This window comes from Monodelphis domestica, chromosome 5 (assembly GCF_027887165.1).
Source record: "Monodelphis domestica isolate mMonDom1 chromosome 5, mMonDom1.pri, whole genome shotgun sequence".
Taxonomy (NCBI): Eukaryota; Metazoa; Chordata; class Mammalia; order Didelphimorphia; family Didelphidae; genus Monodelphis; species Monodelphis domestica.
The window spans coordinates 314,009,615-314,029,111 of record NC_077231.1 but is presented as its reverse complement, the minus strand read 5'-3'; the positions used below and the strand labels follow the sequence as shown (position 1 = coordinate 314,029,111).

Below are 19,497 nucleotides of genomic sequence, written 5' to 3'. Positions count from 1 at the left end.
CTTCCACCTTCTAATCTAGCGGTTGGACAAAGCTGCATTTCTTTCAGTGAAAATCCTCCAGAAGAAATAGAAACATGATTGAGCCCCTGAAGATCAATGGAGCAGTTCCCCCTCTGCATACTTCCTGAATCTGGAATCATCGGTTCTCTGTGGCTCCCTTTGCCATCATTAATGGCTGAGGCAAACTGGCCCCGAGGTGTCTTGCTAGAATATTTCAGAGTCCCCCGCTTATAGCTCCTAAATCTTCTCCCTTCTGCTGCTGAAGAACACTTACCTGCCTGTTCACCCCTATGATGCTTCAGGGAAATTTGGTAGGCTAACGAGGATGAGTCCAGTCAAGGGAGAGCTTTGAGGGTCATCCTACAGTCAACAGGGGAATGTTACTTGATGAGCAGGAAGAGGTATAATATTGATATACCAGGAAGACTCATCTGGTAACAGTGTACAGGATTCATTAAACTGGGGGTTCTTAACCTAGCTTGCAGGGATAGATTCTGGCAGGGGGGAGGCATGAACTTGGATGGGAAAAAATAATCTTGATTTTCAGGAAAATCCTTCGCAATCCTGGGCAGTCCATTTTGTGCATTTAAAAGCATGATTCTGAGAGGAGATATGGAGGCTTCCCAAGGATGTCAAAAAGGTTAGGAGCCCCTGGCTCAGAAGGAGAAGGGAATATAGGTAGGAAAACCCAACCCACTAGGAGTCTATTAGAGCAATCTAAGTATAGAGGGATGGTGTTCTTTGTCTAAGAGAAGGAATCATGGCTATGAAAGAAATCCTCAAGGAAGAATCCTTAACAACTGGTGGCTCTTTGGATATACTGTGGGTCAGGAATGGAGGAGAGGATGGACCAAAGACAAGCAACTGGGAAAGGAAGTATTCATCTTCTTTATTAGAAATAAGGGAAATTAAGTCACAAATGCTAAAACTCCCCTTCATATCCCTAGGTTTCCTGCTTCAAGCTGTCAGGTTCACATTCACCTCAGAGGAAGGCAAGATCTGGATACCAGGAATACTACTTGCCTACTTCAGTCACCATCCCTTCTGTACCATAACCACGAGGAAAACTGGGTGTACAAAAAATGTGAGTAATGTAGGTGGATCCTCAGGGAAACTACTCAAAAGAGCCCTCCCCCCTCTCCCTTATCCACATGGATTTAGAGTGAGCAGAATATGTGGTTAGGATCAGAGGTTAGTCAATCACTGGAGTTAGAATAGACTTTTGAAGATGGGAGTCACTTAAACTTAATCTATTCCAAAGTCCACACATTTCATCCACAAAGACACTCCCTTTCCAAAACTCCAGACTTAAGTTTGTGCCTCCATAGGTGGCTTCAGGAATTACATGGCCAAAAAAAAATAATCTGGTGTCCATCTAGTGCCTAGCTTCCTTGATGCCCAGTGTCTATTGGTGTGTCCATCCTCCAAACCTCAGCACCGTAGGACTCCTAGTCAAAGTGGGAGACATCACTGAGAACTTCTATACCCTGAATCACATCAGAGAGGACTTCAGGAGAATAAGACAGATTATCTCAGGTTTCTGGTGTCCAAAGGGGTATAAGTCAATGATGGATCCAGTATTTGAAAAAAAGCTAATGCAAATATATTCCGTGTTTGTTAGGGGAGTCAGAATGCCTAGAGAGGGAGTGAGAGGTTCACTGTGCTCTCTCTGAAGCATCATAGGTGTGAACAGGCAGGTGAGAGATTTTTTTATCAACAGAAAGCAGAAAATTTAGAAATAATAAGGGGTGGGCTCTGAAATACTCTAGAAGACATATTGGGGGAGTTTGCCTCAGGCTCTAATAACCACTAAGGGAGCTGTGAAATTTATATTACTCCACCCTACTTAGATCTTACTTTATGGAGAAGATGAAATTATAATCTCCTGATTGAACAATGAAGGTACTTAGTTCTTACTTTATAGTGAAGCTAGAACTTTAAGCTAAGTCTATTTTAAGATCTTATTACAAAAAGAATTAAGTAAACTATAAAGGGTAAATTAATCACAAAAAAAGGTTAAGTAACTAACAAAAGGTGAACTTAACAAAGAAGTGTTAAGTAACTCAAAAGATATAATCTAATCAAAGAAGATGAGAACTAAAGAATGGGCAGTCCTGGAGACAAAGCCTCTGATGTGATTGGTAGATGTGAAAATTTAGAGGAGAAGACACAAGAGTAAAAGGTCTATATATTCGGTATCACTTCCTCTCTTTGGTATTTTTGGCAGTGGAGAGAGGTGGCTGGTGGCAGCGAGCTGGGCCTTTTGGCATCTTGGCATGGCTACAGCTATTGTCCAGATTGGTAGTGAGTTTCTGGTTGAGTTTTTCCTCCTTTACTTTCCAAATTTTATCCTCTTAGAAGCCTCTAATCTCCTTCAGAGTCCTAGTGATGGAGATCTTGAACTCCCCCTGGCACAGGCTAGGCAGGAGAAATCCTATACCCTCTTCCCTCTTTCTCCTTAAAATCCTTCCCTCCATTTTAATTAAAATTACCACAAATTTCCAGACTGACTTGGGTATTTTATTTGGGATTTTTCCCTGGTGGCCAATTAATTTAGATATAAGTCACAACCCTAAAATTATCCTTACAGAGGCACAGAGAACTGATGATTCCAGATTCAAAAGACCTGGCCCAAAGCATTCAGTTCCTAGCATTGAATTTTGGGAAGAACAATTATAAAGGGAAAACAACCAGGATTGGGGAAGGGTCTTGATATTGTCTCCCCCATTAAGACAATATTTTGCCTTTCTTGTATCCCTAACTCTTAGCACAGTGACTGATGCATAGTAGGCTCTTAAATATTTTTTGACTGATTGACCTAAGGACCAGTTGAAGGGGATGCTTGGTTTGGAGAAAATGAGTCTTGGAATGGTTGTTATCACTCTTCTCAATCACTTAAAGGGCTATCAAAAATAGCAACAAACATTTACTTTAGTGTCCACTAAGTGCCAGGCATTATGCTAAACATTCCAAATATAAAGCAGAGAAATTTGTTCTGCTTGACCAGAGAGGGCAGAAATAAGAGCTAACAGTCACACAGCAAACCAAGCATGTTCACTTGTGTTCTGGCTCAGCTCCCTCTTGGGGCTTCACTTCATCCCTTATCAGCTCCTCTCTACTCAGTTCTTGCTTCCCAGCTCTCCTTTCCATACCATCTTCCCTCCGTAGGGAGGGACTGTCTTGTATGCATTTCTGTCCTTGGTGCTTAGCATTGGGTTTGACCCAAAGTAAGGGAATAAATAACAACTGTTGGCGTTTATCTAGAGATTGGCAAAGTGGTTCACATGAAAAATCATTTGATCATGAATAAATTAATTTATTCATGATCAAATGTTTGCTCTGTATTAGCTTGGAGATATGCCAATGTCATTGTAAAAAAGTCTTTAAATATTTCATATAATTTTCAAAGAGAATAATTTTAAAGAAATTGCTTCCTTTATTTGAAGGGAATTTTAACAGCTTTATTTACTGAGCAAAAGTCAATACTAAGTGTCAAGAAATGCCTTTGGTTTTCTGTCAAAGATCCTGTCTGTCACAGGAGCGAAAAGGGCCCTGGTCCCTTTGTCATGGGCTAAGATGACAGAAGGGGGGGGAGGGCAGGTAGGTGGTTCAGTGGATAGAGAGCCAGGTCTGAGGTCAGGAGGTCTGGCCTCAGACATTTCCTAGCTGGGTGACCCTGGGCAAGTCACTTAACCCCCATTTCCTAGTCCTTAAAGCTCTTCTGCCTTGGAATGAATAGGATTGATTCAAAGAAGGAAGGTGAGAGTTTAACATTTTTAAAAAGATGACAGGAGATGATTTTTATGATTTTAATAGATGTCAAGAGAAATGATTTTTGTCTCCTGCTGTTTCTCCCCACCAAAGAGAAGAAATCTCCCCTGACAGAGATGAAATCAAGGAAATTAGTATTTTAAAGAACTATGTCCCCTAACTGACCACACATCACACACAGAGATCACAGAATGTGAAAGAATTCTGTCAATTCCCCAAAGACACAACAGAATCCACTCACCTGCCTTCCTGGCTTTGATGGCAATGACAGCGGCAAGTTCCCTCTGAACCTGATGTCACACAAGAAAAAAAAAACACAAAGAAATTAGGACAAGATGAACTTCTAAGACAGTCAATCTTGTTATAAGGCAATTCAGACTGCTCCCTTCTGGACACAATTGGGGGGTTTGGCTTATTTGTTAATTTTTGAGTCCAACCGACCAATCCATTTGGGAAAGAAATGGTCAACCTCTCCAGTATCTTGGCTGAGAAAACCCCATGGATGGTCTGGTCCCCAGGGTCACAGACAGACAGATAGACAAGACTGAACAAATGAACAACATCCTCTGACCGATCCTGTTGGAGAACTTTTAGTATAGAAATATGATTGTTTTGTTGATTTCCAGAAATATAACAATAATAATAGCTATCACCTGTAGAGTGCAGGACATAAATTATTTCATTTGAGTCTCACAATAACTCTGTGAGGCAGGTACTATAATTATCTCCATTTTACAGATGGGGAAGCTGAGTCTGAAAGAAGATACTTATCTTGACTAGAGTCCCAGAGACTGAAAGGCTCTGAATCAGGATTTGAACTCAGATTTTCCAAGCCCAAATCTAACATTTTATCTAGCTGCCTCTGGTTATACCAAATGTCTTTCTGCTTCTCTCTTCTCTCCTTTCCAGGAGGCTGATTTCATCTTTGCTATCTTGACCCTGGAAGAGCTAAGAGCCAAGACCATCACATTCCCCGGCTAAAGGGCGAGGTGACTAATGCCCAGGTCTAGAGGATACCAGTCAGAAAGTCCATCTGGGAAGCTCCAGTTTTCTGCCCATTTAGCCAAGGTCCTCTTCCTCCCTTACCGTAACCATTGGCTTCCTATGAACAATGGTGGAGTCTCAGAAGAAGTGCACTAGAGACCAAACCCTAAATCAATGTTTTCAGGTAATGATACGGTAATTAAGCTCTTTTAAGCCAAGGGAAATGCTACTGTGGGAATTTGCTGCTTACTCTTCCCTTTGGCTTCTGGGAGTCGCTAATACCTCCACAAGCGTGCTCAGCAATCAAGGATGGTCCTACGCTCCCCTAGGGAAGACAGCAGCCCCTTCTTGCTCTTGTAGAAAATCTTCTGGAACTGTTGGGCTGAGAAATTAATTCCTTACCCTGTAGACAGCCCGATGAGGAGCACCCAACTTGGTCTGGCTGGTCATTGCTTGACAGAGGTCTATGCCAGGATGAAGTTGAAATCTTTCTAGCTTGCCAAAGGCAGCTATCCACTGCTGGAACTTTCAAGATCCAAGGGTCGTCATCCAGCCACAACAAGGCATATGTCAGTGGGGCTTCTCTCTGCATCTAGTTATGATGCCTGCCATTTGGAGAGCACTTTAAAACTCACAAAGTGATTTCCAATATCACCTTATTTGGTCTTCACAACAACCCTAGGAGGCCAACACTATTTTTATCTCCATTTTACAGATGAAAAAACTGAGGCATAGGATCCTAAAGATGATTTGTCTGGGATCACAGAGCCAGTAAATGCCCAAAGTCACATTGGAACTCAGCTCTTCCTGACTTTGGAGTCCAGAATTCTATCCACTGAACTATCTCACTGCCAATGAGCCCTGTAAACATGCACTTTTCTTTTCCTTATAGCAATTTTTGTTTGAAGGCTTTTGGAAAGCACATTCATCAAATGCTTCCCAATATTTTCAGAAGAATTAGATGATCAATTAGCTTCTCTTAATGACTCCAGATCAGAATGATAATATCAGTGATTTATTACTTAGTCATTCCAGTGTCTACATTTACAGTTGGGGAAACTGAGTCTGAAAGAAGTTAAGTGACAGGACAGATTGAGTCTGTCTCTTCATGGTGACACTGTCTCTGGGGGAGTCGGGAGAATGAGTCTTGGGACCACAATGTGCCCAGCTGCTCAGGACTTGCCTTTCTCTCATCTTTACTTCCTCAGGAAAACAAACGATAATTTTGAAAATAAATTCTCCGGTTTTAAAAATAACAACAGAAAATCCATTCCTCAGCTTGCCGTCTTCCCAGCTCTTCAACCAGTAAGTCCACAGACCTTCTCCTCCTGCCCTCCTCCTTTGGGGAGGACATGCAAGCCCCGAGCTTTCAAGATCTTCTCCATTCTCCCCTTTGGAGGCTGTCCTTCTCCTTATCTTGGCTCACCTCCTTGACCCATCCCGTCCCATCTTCACTCGCTGCCTCCATGCCTGCCAAGATCCCCCCAGAACCCGAGAAAGCCTTTCTTCGCCCCCTGGAAGCGTCTGCCGGCCTGCCTCCCTTTCACAAGCAGACTCGAAGGTTCCTGCCCCTGTTGGCCCGTTCCCTGAGCCCTTCGCCATCGGGCTTCTCGCTCCACCAAGGGCACCGGCGCGCCAGTCATTTAGACCTTTTGACAATTTCTGTCGGGCTTCATCTTTATTGGCCACTAGATGGCGCAGCGCCTACATGGTTGTTGTTTGTCCTTCTTTTCCAAGAGGCCCAACGCCTTCAGGGACTTAATGCCTTGCCTCGAGCCTCAGTTGGATCTCAGGGAGGCAGAGCTGCGCAAAGTCATCGGCCTTCCCGCCTCTTCCACAGTCATCCAGCTCCAGCGGCAGAATAAAGTCAGGCTGGCTGGTGACCGTCTGGGATGGAGAGGATGACCTCCGGCCGTCTCTTCCGCCCGGGGAAGCGGGGCTGGACACCCGCCTCGTCATCAACAGCTCCGAGGTCTGTCAGTCATCCTCACACTGGTGTAGCCCGTCGGCCTAGACGGTTTCACTGGGCTGTGGCCGCTGGCCACGGTCCTGCTTCCTGGGGCTCTGGGGAAGAGCTGGGGAAAAGTGGACCCCCAAGGCGGTTGAGTGGCCCTAAGAGGGGCTCCACAAGTCCTCTCCCCAGAGGCCAGCCCTCCCTGAACACCCCCTCCCTTCCCAGAGGACAAGCCTCGGAACCGGGGAGCCCTGAGTGTGAATCTCACCTCAGACCCTCCCTCCCTGTAGGATCTGTTGCTCGGCTATAAAATAGGGATAGGAAGAACGTCTATATCTCCGGGTTGGTGGAAGGATTAAAGTGTTCTGCAAAGCTTAAAGTGTTTTCTCGTGGTTGTTCTGTCATTTCCGTCGTGTTCCACTCTCTTGTGACCCCATTGGGACTTTTCTTGGCAAAGATCCTGGAGTGCCTCACTATTTCCTTCTGCAGCTCATTTGACAGGTGAGGAAACTGAGGCAAACAAGGGTAAGGGACTTGTCCAGGGGCACACAGCTAATAAGTGGCTGAGACAAGATTTAAACTCAGGACTTCCTGACTCCACGCCTTGCACTGTCTCCACTGCGCTACCCTATCGAGGACCAAATGAACCTACTTGGTTTTTCTGCACTCAGAACATCTTCTCTTTCACCTCAGTGCCTTTGCACAGGCTGAACCCCCTACACTTAGGAATCACAGGAGCAGAATTTGCATCGCTGTCCCCTTCCACACTTTGTGACGCGGGACAAGTCATTCCTCTTCTTGCTTCTGATTCCTGCTCTCAGGAGTCCCAGGAGGTTGGACCCATGAGCTCCTTGAGCCTTCTGAGCTTTAAGCCAGTGAGCCTCACTCCCTCTGCTGCCAGCAGCAGGGGTATTAAATTCCCATTTGCCAGTGGATCGTTAGCAATCATGGATGATCATTTTCTGCATGAACAAAATACTACTTGGGCTTGAGACGCCAACACACAACCACTCCGAGGAAACGAATAATTCATGTAGATCAAAGTGGATCAGGGGGATATTCTCTACATGTCACTGCCAAGAAGGGACCTCAAATCATGGCATTATCAGTGATAAAATGAAGGTCCAAAGAGGAAGGGACATGGGTGAGTCACACAGCACTGACCTACTAGCAAGTCACTGCAAAAAAGTCTGTGCTTGGTCTTTGGTGGAAAATCAAGAGCTTGGATGTGTGACCCTGGACAAGTCATCTACCTTAATCTTTCTGAACCTGTTTTCCCATCTATAAAGCAGGTTATGCTTCCCTGTATCAGGTGGGCAACAACCACCACCATGAAAATAATAAATGAGGAGTTAATATTTTAACATAGAACTTTGAGGTTTGAAAATCTATTCAGGTAAGCCGCCTCATTTATTTTCATAGCAATCCCTGATATATAATGCCATTATTATAATAACATGTCACACCCATTTTACAGATGGTGAAACTGAGGCTGAGAGGCTCCATAACTTGCCCAAAGGGAGAAAATATTCTATATGCTGTCAAGTTCTAAAGAAGCATAAACTGGCAACCTTCTACTGATTTGGGCTTGCCAGCCCCCAGAGAAGCACAGAGGAAGCCAAAGGGAGATAAGTCTCCTACAAGGAAGGCATAACTCCATTGCTCTTGTACCAAAGGAGTAGATAAGGGCTTTGAAAGGCATTTAAGTGGGTCCTGGGGACCTGGAAGGGGCAGCCACTGGGCAGCACACACAGATCCTCAAAGTATATTCCTCCACCTGGAGAAAAGGTCTATTTCCATCACCCCAGCCAGTCTGGAGTGCTGTTCACTGAGTGCTCCTTTGGTTTTTTGACAAGGACGTGTGTTCCTTTAATCTTATGGATGAATAGACCTGTAGCCTATGTGCTAGGAAGAGTTTATTCCATTTAGGACCAAAGCATAGAAAATAAAACAAGAAAAAAACAAAGAATCTGGCTGGATCCAGATGAAGAATTCAATTGGAAAGGAGAGCTCACAACTCAGAACTGATTCTCCTTTCTGGATATCTCATCTTTCTCATAAACAGAAGAAATTTTCCTCCTCAAAATATATGCACTGTTTATGTATAAGAAAAGAAAAAAATCTGCCCAAGATGCAAAGGGCACCACAGTGCAGAGAGCTCTGGGCCAGGAGTCAAGAAGACAAGAGTTCAAATTTGACCTCAGACACTTACAAGCTGTGTGACCCTGAGCAAGCCACTTGACCTCTGCCTGCCTCAGTTTCTTCAACTGTAAAATAGCTATAACAACAGCACCTTTACAGGATTATTATAAAGATCAAATGAGATCATATTTGTAAATTGTTCATTAGTACAGTAGTGCCTGACACACACTAGGTGTTTAATAAATGCATATTTCCTTCCCCTCCCCATACCCTCCTGGGGGCATTAGTGGACTGCAAGTTCAGTAAGACATGGAGGACAGGAAAAAAGTCAATGCCATCACAGGCTGCATTAGCAATGAGTAATTTGGCACCCAGCATTGAATGGTAAGCCTTGGGTCATCCTTTTAAGGAGTCCCACTTTCCCCCTAGAGTGGCTCTAACCAGGATCTGCTGAATCAAACAGTGCAGGGTCAATAAATGAACACTGTATGCAAAATCATCCACCATATATTAAGCATCGATTCTACTCAAGATGCTAGAGTTGGTGGAATGTGTAGGAAGGGGTGGCCAAGATGCAAAAAGGGAAAGCCATAGTCCCAGCCCTCAGAAAGTTTACAATCTAATTGGGGAGAGAACAGGAGTAAATAAAAGATCTAGAAACTAGAAAAACTAGAAACTGTTCAAGGGAATGGATGAGATTCAACATGGCAGTAAGTGATTAATTACCATATGGATCGATAGACAATAACAGCTAGCATTGTGTTAGAAAAAGTCCTCCATGAGGAATCTGGAGACCCTAGAGTGAATCCTGCCTTACTTTAGACTGGAAACATCTACAAAGATTTGTCTTCCCTCTCAATACTAAGAATAAATTATTTGGCATTTCAAAAAAAAGAAGGAGGAGGCTAGCCCACTAGAATGGGATGTTAGCTAAGACAGGTAGGATTGGCATAGGTGGGAGAGGGATGAAGAAGATGAAAGAATCCCAGCCAACTTCAAATTTAGTCTTGGCTTACTGATAGAATTAATTTCTAGATTTTGAATAACCATTTAATGAGAAGCACCTACATCTCCTAACTATATTTTTCTTTAAAACAAATATATTTCACCAGGGCAACAGTTTTCGTGCCAAAAACCTTATGTATGTCACATGATTTCATTATTGCTAGACAGAAAGAGATGCAGTGGGGCAAAGTGGAGAGAGAGCTAGCCTCATAGCCAAGAAGATGTGAGTTCGAGTTTTGCCTCTTTACAGTGGTCACTGTGTGACCTTGGGCAAATCACTTATCTCTCCAGGCCCCATTTTCCTCATCTGAACAATAAAGGAACTGGACTCTTAATGACTTCCCATGTCCCTCCCAAACCCTTCCCTACTATCTTAGTAGGATCTTAGAATAAAGCAGGAGTACAGCAAATATTTGGGATGACTGATAAAGAGAGGCAGCCTAGTACCATGGAGAGAGGACTGGACTTGGAGTCAAGAGAGCAAAGCTTGATTCCTGCAGGTGACCAGGGAAAAGTTAATTTTTTCATCTATAAAATGGGAACAATAATGCCTACAGTATTTGTCTCATGGGGGTTAGGTGAGAATCTAAAGAGATGATTAGATGCCCTCAGGTCCAACCTCTTATTTATAAGGAAGGAAGCTGAGCCCCAAAGAGATAAAGTGATTCACTCCAGGTCCCCCAGGGAGTAAGGAGTAGAACCAGAATTTGCACCCAGGACCTCTGATTTGAAATCCTTTGATCTTTCTCTATTGCCAAGTTACCTCCATAATAGCTTTGAAAATTACACACATGATTTCTTCTTGGGTGATTCATCTGTACAGTTTCTGTATTTGTTTGCATAATGAATGCGGCGCTTCGTCAACCTTCAAGCTCCATGTAATGTCAGCTCTAGTTATGGTAAAGTCCTTCCTCTTTCTCTGGGTAAGGCTGTGATGCCCACACCAGGGATGCCTGGGGCAGCCCCAAGCACTCTTCACCCAAAAGAGGGGCTCTTTTCCCACTGGAGACAGTACAAGGTCCCACACTGGATCCAAAAAGCTCCTCCACTTAAGGCAGACTCAAATGCTAGTGCTGTAGAGTTGATAACATCCTTTAAAGCATCAGACCATCTTGGTGGCTTCCTAATTTACATGCAAATGCATGTAAAGGGATGGGTTTGGACCTACAAAATCATTAGGATCCAGGACCCAGATTTTCTGCTTCACAGAGACTTGAACCCAGCTCTCAGACTCCAAGGCCAGTCAGCATTGTAAGCGATCTACTCCCCTACCCTTCGAATGTGCCCCAGGAAGAGCTGACCAGGCAGGAAGATGTGGAAATGTAAAAGGGAACCCTTTGGAGGCAACATCAACATTCCACAGCAGAAAAAGAGGTCCCAGGCTGGAAGAGGCCAGCAAAGGTTCTTGCCTCGAGGGCACAGGCTGCTCCTACTTTGGCCCTGGTCACTCCCTAGCATTGGACCCCCACGGGAGTCTGGGAAGTGTAATTGACTTCACTGAGATTGACTATCATGGTCCATGCAAGAGCTCGGGGAAGGCAGGGAAGTCTGGGAAACCAGAGCCTTAATGTTTTTGCCACCTAAAGCCAGAGTCAACAAGCCTCAGACCCGAGGCTGGGAGAGTCCGAGAGAGGCTGCTGGCACCCCTCAACTGAGAGATACTGCCTGAGCTCAAAGGGAGCAGTAGCATAAGGGAATGAAAGCCCACACCTGCTTATGGAGGAGCGAGACCAGGGAGAGGAGCAGACCAACGAGGACAGCAAGGATGCCCCAAGAAGAGTCCAATGGCAGCCAGACCCAGCTTGGCAGCATCAAGACCCCTTCAGTCAAGACTCATGCCCTGCCAGCAGAGGTGGTATGCTCCATGATTAGCCAACCTAGACCGGCAGCAGGGCAGCTGCTGGGGGAAGAGGAAGAGGAGAAGAAAGGAACAACAGCTATTTTGCAGGGATTTGCATGTTTTTTTTTTTTTAATGAGACCTGTGATCTTGGTGCCTTGAGGAACTCCCAGTGTGGAAGGCCCCTCCACTAAGGGAGATCAGCATCTACTCAGCCACTTAAGCTCTCTGAGCTGCCATGGGCAGCAAGAGGTTACATGATCCACCCAGGGGGATGCCTAGGTCACATAGTCAGTACTGGCCAGAGGCAGGATTTGAACTTATGTCTTTGTGACCCCCAAGTTGGCTCTTTATGGTCTATTTCCTAAGCTAAGCTGCCTCCCTCTGCATTATGAGCACTATATCATGTACAATATCTTATGAATCTAAAAACAATAAGTGTAAATGTCAGATATTTATCATGAACAAATCATGAGGCTCACAAAAATCCCATTAGGTTCAAAGCTGCCTGTCCTCCCTGAACCTGGTCCCAACCCAAATCAAATGATAGCCCCAGGGCCCCTGAAGGCTCCTCAAGCACCCTTCACTCCAATGGGTGGGTCCTGGGAGTTCCCCTACATCTGAAATCAGAAAAGCAATTGCTCCCCTCCCTAATGCTTGAGAAAAGAAATGAGTCAAAAGGTCGAGCATCCCCTGGGAAAAGAACTCATTGTCATTCTCCTGGAAGAGACAAGTCCACTCAGGCCAGCATCCTATTCCCTTCAGGGAAGGAAGGGGCAAATAGCCAGAAAGAAAGGCAAGCAGAAACAAGGTCCTTTGTTAAAACCCTGCTAAGTCTAGTTTAACTCATTTCTGGTTCTGTGTCACCAAGCTGACCCCAGGGGCTCCTCAGAAAGGATGACTTCTCCCCCAAATGTGCCTACCCCAAGAAACACAGAGTGATCTCAAAGACCCTGATATGACTCAAATTTGAGAGGTTCTCCACCCCAAAACCCAACTCCACCATTGCCAGGTTCTCCTTCCCCAACTCAGATCAGCTTGGCACCGATCTAGTTCTCCCTATCCCTTACAGATGCTCAGAAAAAAAAGACAGATTTCCATTCCAACCCAAAAGTCACCCAGGAGGACAAATAATGGAAATTCTAAGGGAGAAAAATCTTGTAGCAAGTATAAAAGCATAATGTGACTTCCATTCAAGAGTAGGATGGGGACGTCCTAGCTTGCATATGCTCAGTCCTAAATCACATGGGCAAATCAAAGAGCAAATGTGGAGCACACCTAACATTTGACTCTTTGATCTTCTAAATAAAAGAAGAACTGGGAAGCATATGAGAAACTTGATAAAAAGGAAAAAAGTCTAGCAAAAAAAGAAAGGATGCTTAACATGTTGAAATAGTACTAGATTTAGAGTCAGAGGACAGAAGTACAAATCTCCCCTCTACCACTTTTTACCTTGAAACTCTGGGTAAATCACAAACTCTGAGTCTCAGTTTCTTCATCTGTAAAATGGGGAGGTGTGGGATTGGTATAGGTGGCCTCTCAGGACTTTTGAAGTCCTACATCTATGACCCTCTGATCCTGATATCTCCAAAGTGTTCATTAGGTTTTCAAATTCTTGGGTCACTGGTGACCTTGGAGAGAATAGCTTCGTCAGAGTGATGAAGACACCAGCCAGACTATAGGAGGATGACAAATGAGCAAGAAGAAAGGAAGTATAGACTGTCTGAATGCTTATCAGTGAAAGGGCAGAAAAAGATAGAAAAATCAGAGGAGAGGTAGCATTAAGGAGAGGGAAGTCCTGAATGGGTTTGGGAAGGAGCTAGTGGAAGGGAAGAGAATGAAAGTTAGAGTAAGGAGATGGGGAAAGGGAAATGATCAACAGAACCAAGTCCCAGAGAATACCAGAGGGAGAGAGGTACAAATGGAAGTGATGTATTTTGGCAAAGAATGGAGTTGATTCATGTCCTAGACTAGAGGGGACTACGTAAAAGAAAACAAGGTTATACTCATAAATATGTTATATCTTTTTTTTTCTTCAACATGTGGAAAAAGGGAAGCAGAGTTCCTGGTAACTGTTTCCATCTTCTCCACTAGGAGGCAAAGTTATCTGAAAAAGGAAGGAAGGAAGGAAGGAAGGAAGGAAGGAAGGAAGGAAGGAAGGAAGGAAGGAAGGAAGGAAGGAAGGAAGGAAGGAAGGAAGGAAGGAAGGAAGGAAGGAAGGAAGGAAGGAAGGAAGGAAGGAAGGAAGGAAGGAAGGAAGGAAGGAAGGAAGGAAGGAAGGAAGGAAGGAAGGAAGGGAGAAAGGAAGGAAGGAAGGAAGGAAGGAAGGAAGGAAGGAAGGAAGGAAGGAAGGAAGGAAGGAAGGAAGGAAGGAAGGAAGGAAGGAAGGAAGGAAGGGAAGATGATAATACATTTCCTTCCTTCTGTTAACTATTTCCTGTTTCACTGGTATATAACTTATAAATATTTGTTGACAGGTTATCTTCCCCATTAGATTATAATCTCTTTTAGGGTAGGGACTGTTCTACCATTTTTTTTTTGGTATCCTCAGCACTGAGCCCAGTGCCCAGCACACAGGAGACCACATAAATGTTCCATAATTTATTTAATTGGCACTTTAATGTTTGCAAAGGATTTCATGTATGCTATCTAATTGATGAAGGGCCAGTGCATCAAAAAACAACTTGCAATCAGCATGGCTTTAGGAAATAGTAGTGGAGTTATGGACTGAGTAATCTGAAGAAAAGAGATATTTGATGTCATAAGAAAAGACAAACTTGCCAAATGAGAAGCTGGGATGGGAATAAGAGAGTCAAGGTTAAATCTTGGACCTAGAGTGAAAAAGAGCTGAACTGAAAGCCCTCTTAGCTTTATAGCCTTGGATAAGCCACTTCATCACTCCATTTCTTCCTCTGTAAAATGGGGATATGAATTACCTGGAGTTCCCACTTCTGAGAATGGCCACTGGTTTCATCAGCACAGCTCCCTGCCAGTGTGGAAGTGATCTGAAACTTCTAGCCTTGGGGGAGTCACCTTTGGATACTGAGAAGGGACTTACTTGCCTAGGCTCACAGAGCTGATTTGGGTCAAAGGCAGGACTTCAAACTGGGCTCTTCTGACTCCAAGCTCCCTCTCCGCCCATTGTGCTGTGACCTTTAAATGCCAGCTAGTTTTATTCCTACCATCTGTATGATGCCATTATTTGTGTTGTTTTCATCCTCAAATGGCTTGACCTTGTGATTGCTCCCAGTAACCTCTGTCCTTTGTAAGGTCCAGAATGTCCCAGGCATTCAGGACACACTGACTAATGGACAGACTTCATTCTATTCCATTTAGCTGGGCTAAATTCAGAGGACATCCTGCTAACCCGTGGAGGCTCATACCCAGCCTGCGCTTTGCTCCTTCTATCTCAAACAGCCCTGTAACAAAGTAAGTCCCCTGCAACTGTTGGCTGTCCTCATACTAGAGGAAAACCAAAATGTCATCACATGATGTATCTTGTGCATCCATTGGACTATCCAATCTAATGCTACCATTGTATAACCAAAGTCAAGGTCCAAGACAAATCGCTGAGAAAACTCTCTGAAGGGGTCCTTTTTTTCTTTTCATAGGGAGAAGCTCTCACTATCTCTTCTCATCTGTCTTCAACATAAACATACAAAGGCTAATTAGTGAGTGTAGAGCTGGAAGAGACCTCAGAAGCAATCCAATCAAACGTCTTCATTTGATGGAAAACCTGAGGGTCAGGGATTCCCCCAGAGTCACACAAATAGTAAGTAATTAGCAGAGCTAAGACTTACCAGTGAGAGGTAGAAACTGAAGCCCCCAAAGGGGAAGCCTGTCCAAGCTTACACAGTTATTTGAGTGGCAGAGACAAGATTTGAACCTAGGTCTGATGATCAATGGCAAGTATGGAAGTGACAATACTAGAAAACCCAGCACACCTCAGGTTTCCCTCTAAACCAGTGAGGGCAGTAGAAGTAGGGTGCTCTCTGGGGACTCAAAGATAGTATGAGTTCAATAAGTAGATCCTAGCCCAATTTTGTCTATAGATACATTGATAGCTCCTATTGTATTGGGAGACATATTCAGGATAATGTTATAATTCTCACTAAGGTATAAGTTTTACAAGGGCAAAAATGATTTGATTTTGACTCTATATGCCCAGAAATGTCCTGTCCCAATAGCACGGCTTTTTTCCCAGAGTTAATTCTCTTTTGAATCCATGAGTGACTCTCTTCTATGCTGCCAGAAATCACTCCCCTAGAAAGTGCTTCCTCTTTTGAGCTTGTGCCTCTCTGTTTCCATGTCTGACTGGAGAATATGTTGTCTTCCTCCTCTTGAATCCTGCGTCTTGAATTCTCTTGAATAGAAGAACTCTCCAACTACTGAATGGGTGCTTCCTACTGGGTGAGTAGCTCTACAGCTATTTGCCATTGCTAATGGGGGTTGGAGAGAGGAAAAAACAAATCCCTTCTCTACCCTGCCTGTGCTATAGGCTCAGGGTCATAGTCTACCTAGCTTTAACCCTGGAACTAACTAAACTTGATCCACGGGTTCTATGGGGTCACCCATGAAGATAGCTCATTTTTTTCTAAACTAGTAGCCAGCCTCCTCTTCTGATTCAATCAAAGAGAAACTTGTTCATATTCCCTAGAGACATCAGGAGGCCTGGAGCTATTTTTACAGTTAATTAGACACTTCTCTATTGGCCCATACTTTTTATGATTAGATGGAGGGCTTCAGGGCCTGAGCAGTTGGCCAGACATCACCTGCCATCCATTAGTGCAAAGTACTGGCCACACAGGATGCAGTTAAAAAATCGGGGTGAACTGAATTGATGCTAAGGTCCCTTCTAGCTTAAAACTGAGGAAGAGGAAGACAGACAGAAAGAACAAATACAAAAATGAATATGGTTGATTCTAAGGTAAATATATTTAATAATCTCACCGCAGATGTGAGCCGAACAAGAATTTCATCACTGGTTTCTTCTGTGCCTTCAATTTTCTGATGGGACCTGAAAAATAAACAGCTAATTACTTTTTAGCTTTTTTTCTTCAGTTTGGCTGTATTACCCACACTGTGTAGAAAATCAAAGGGCAAATGGCAACCTTTTACCATAGCCGTCACAAATCCCAGATGTAATCATAAAATCACCTGGCTGACTCTAATCCCATATTGATCTAACTATTCTCTTTAAATCAATAAGCACACTGCCAAATTCAATTAATCATAGGTGTACCATTTGTTCTCTAAATATCACCCAAGGATGACACTGATGTATAAGGTTTGGGACCAAGATGGCAGAGTTAGGAACAATGGGTGGGAGTAGCTAAGAGGCAAATTTTAGTTAAGGGTGAAAACAGAAAAGGGTACTTATAAAGGGTATTCTTGGATGGGTACAAATTAGAAGAGACAGTCTCTAGGTTCCTTCCAGATCAGGAAAAAAATTCCTGATAAATGAGGGAGTCTTAAAGTGAAATGTGTTGCCTCTGGAGGTAAGGGGCTCCCCCTCAATGAAGGGCCCCTTGAAAAGGCTGAATGATGACTTTAAGTTTGGTTGTCAAGAGAATTCCTCTTAAAGGTTGGACTAGTTGGCCTCTGAGGTCTTGTTATTCTTTTATAAGAAAAAATCTTCCTGACAATTAAGAGAGTTCAAGAGTAGAATGAGTGGAAAAGAGTAGTCTTTGGAAGTGTCTTCCATCAGAGGCATTTGACAGACATTGGTGTCTTGTCCACATGTAGGCTAAATGAAATGGATCCAGAGGTCTTATCCAACTTAGATTCTCTGATTCTACATCCCAAAGACTTCAATTCAGACAACCATGAAGCCACAAAACAAGATGGTGCCCCTCTAAAAGGCTGAGTCACAGAATCTGTGGGTTGTGGGGGTGGACCTTAACGACCATCCAGGTCAACCCATTTGCCAAAGGAATGCCCACTGTGTCATACCTGACAAGTGGTCCTCCAGCTAGAGATGGAACCTCTCAGGGCAGCTCTAATTGTTAGGAAGTTTTCCCCAACATCCTGCCTTGGTTGGTTTTTGCTCTGCTCTCATTGGTCAACCAGAACAAGTCTCTTCTCTGTTCCACATGATGGCCTTTCACATCCTTGAAGAGAGCTCTCAGGTCCCCTGAACTGGCTCTCCTTTAGGATAAACATGCACAGGTCCCTCCTCTGATGCTAAGATGATGTGGAGGCAAGCCCTTGCCTATCCTGGTTAATATCCTCAGGACACTCTCCAATGCATCAGTTGAGGACGGAATTTGTTACTTGTGCTAAATCGAGCACAGACCATATTTGGATGTCTTTGAAGATGTCTTTGTTGTAAATCTTAGGTCTGGAGAGTTTAGAATATCTTTCTTAAGCATCTACCATCTGCTTAGCCCACTTCTGAGACCTCTGACACAGAAGAACATATGGTCTTGTCCTCTAAGAGTCCTTAATCTCATTGGGAATAACAGCTGGTGATTACACAGCTCTTTAAGGTTTGCAAAGCACTTCATGTTACTATCTCATTCGGTCCTCATGACAATGCTGGAAGGTAAGTGTTATTATTATCTCCATTTCACAGATGAGAAAACAGAGGCTAAGAGAGATTAGATGATTTACATATCTAGTAGGACAAGGTAGACAGAGAAGACTTCTAGGGGGAAATGCCTCTGAATGCAGGCTAGAGAAGAGGCAAGAGGGTATTTAGGCAGAAGAAAGAGATGGACACAGAGATACTTGATTTCAAATTCTGTTTGAGCTCCCGAGAATAACAAAGACAGACCTATTAAAGGAAGCAGGAACCAAGTCCACACTAAAATGGGCCTCAGAGCCAGTCCAGTTCCCTCATTTTACATCAGAACTGCAGCCCAGAGAAAGCATATACATACCCAAGGCTGATCCTAAATCTGGAATTGTCTGGACCTGGGAAAGCTATCTAATCCAACTCACTCATTTTACAGATGAGAAGATGGAGATCCATAGGAGTCGTGACTTGTCCAATGTGAGAGACAGACAGACAGACAGACAGACAGAGACAGACAGAGACAGAGACAGACAGAGACAGAGAGAAAGGGAGAGAGAGAGACAGAGAGAGACAGAGGCAGAGACAGAGAGACAGAGGCAGAGACAGACAGACAGAGAGAAACAGAGACAGAGAGAGAGAAAGGGAGAGAGAGAGACAGAGACAGAGAGAGAGAGACAGAGGCAGAGACAGACAGACAGAGAGAGAAACAGAGAGAGACAGAGAGAGACAGAGAGACAGAGAGACAGAGACAGAGAGAGAGACAGAGGCAGAGACAGACAGACAGAGAGAGAAACAGAGAGAGACAGAGACAGAGAGAGAGAGAAAAGGAGAGAGACAGAGGCAGAGAGAAAAAGGGAGAGAGACAGACAGAGAGAGAGAAACAGAGAAAGAGATGGAAAAGGAGAGAGAGACAGAGAGACAGACAGAGAGAGATAAACAGAGAGAGACAGAGAGAGAAACAGAGAGAGACAGAGAGAGGGAGAGAGACAGAGAGAGAGTCAGAGTCAGAGACAGAGACAGAGACAGATAGAGAGAATATTCAAATTCCTTCTTAGATAAGAAAACTCACTTAAAATTTTTTTAGGGAGTCATACTAAAACGTTGGCCATAGACGCTTACTTGGATAACTAAAATCAATGGCAAATCTGATTCCAACAAGCAATCCCTTTAAATACAAGTCGTGGAGCCAGGAGGATTCACGATAATTACACCCCCAAGAAAGCACCATCAAGATCAGAGCCCTATGATCGATTTCCATTCATAGCTAAGTACAAAAAGCCAACTTC

The 19,497-nt window shown here is 43.9% G+C and overlaps 1 protein-coding gene across 1 annotated transcript in view; it reads right to left on the bottom strand.

The window, feature by feature from the left end:
* Positions 1-19,497, bottom strand: part of RAPGEF5 (Rap guanine nucleotide exchange factor 5) — a 247,107-nt gene that overhangs the window by 153,180 nt on the left and 74,430 nt on the right. Inside the window, exons 6-7 of the mRNA XM_056800508.1 lie at positions 16,645-16,711; positions 4,013-4,061 (exon numbers count right to left, since the gene is read on the bottom strand). Coding sequence (XP_056656486.1) covers positions 4,013-4,061; positions 16,645-16,711 — 116 coding nt within the window. The remainder of the gene's footprint in view (positions 1-4,012; positions 4,062-16,644; positions 16,712-19,497) is intronic.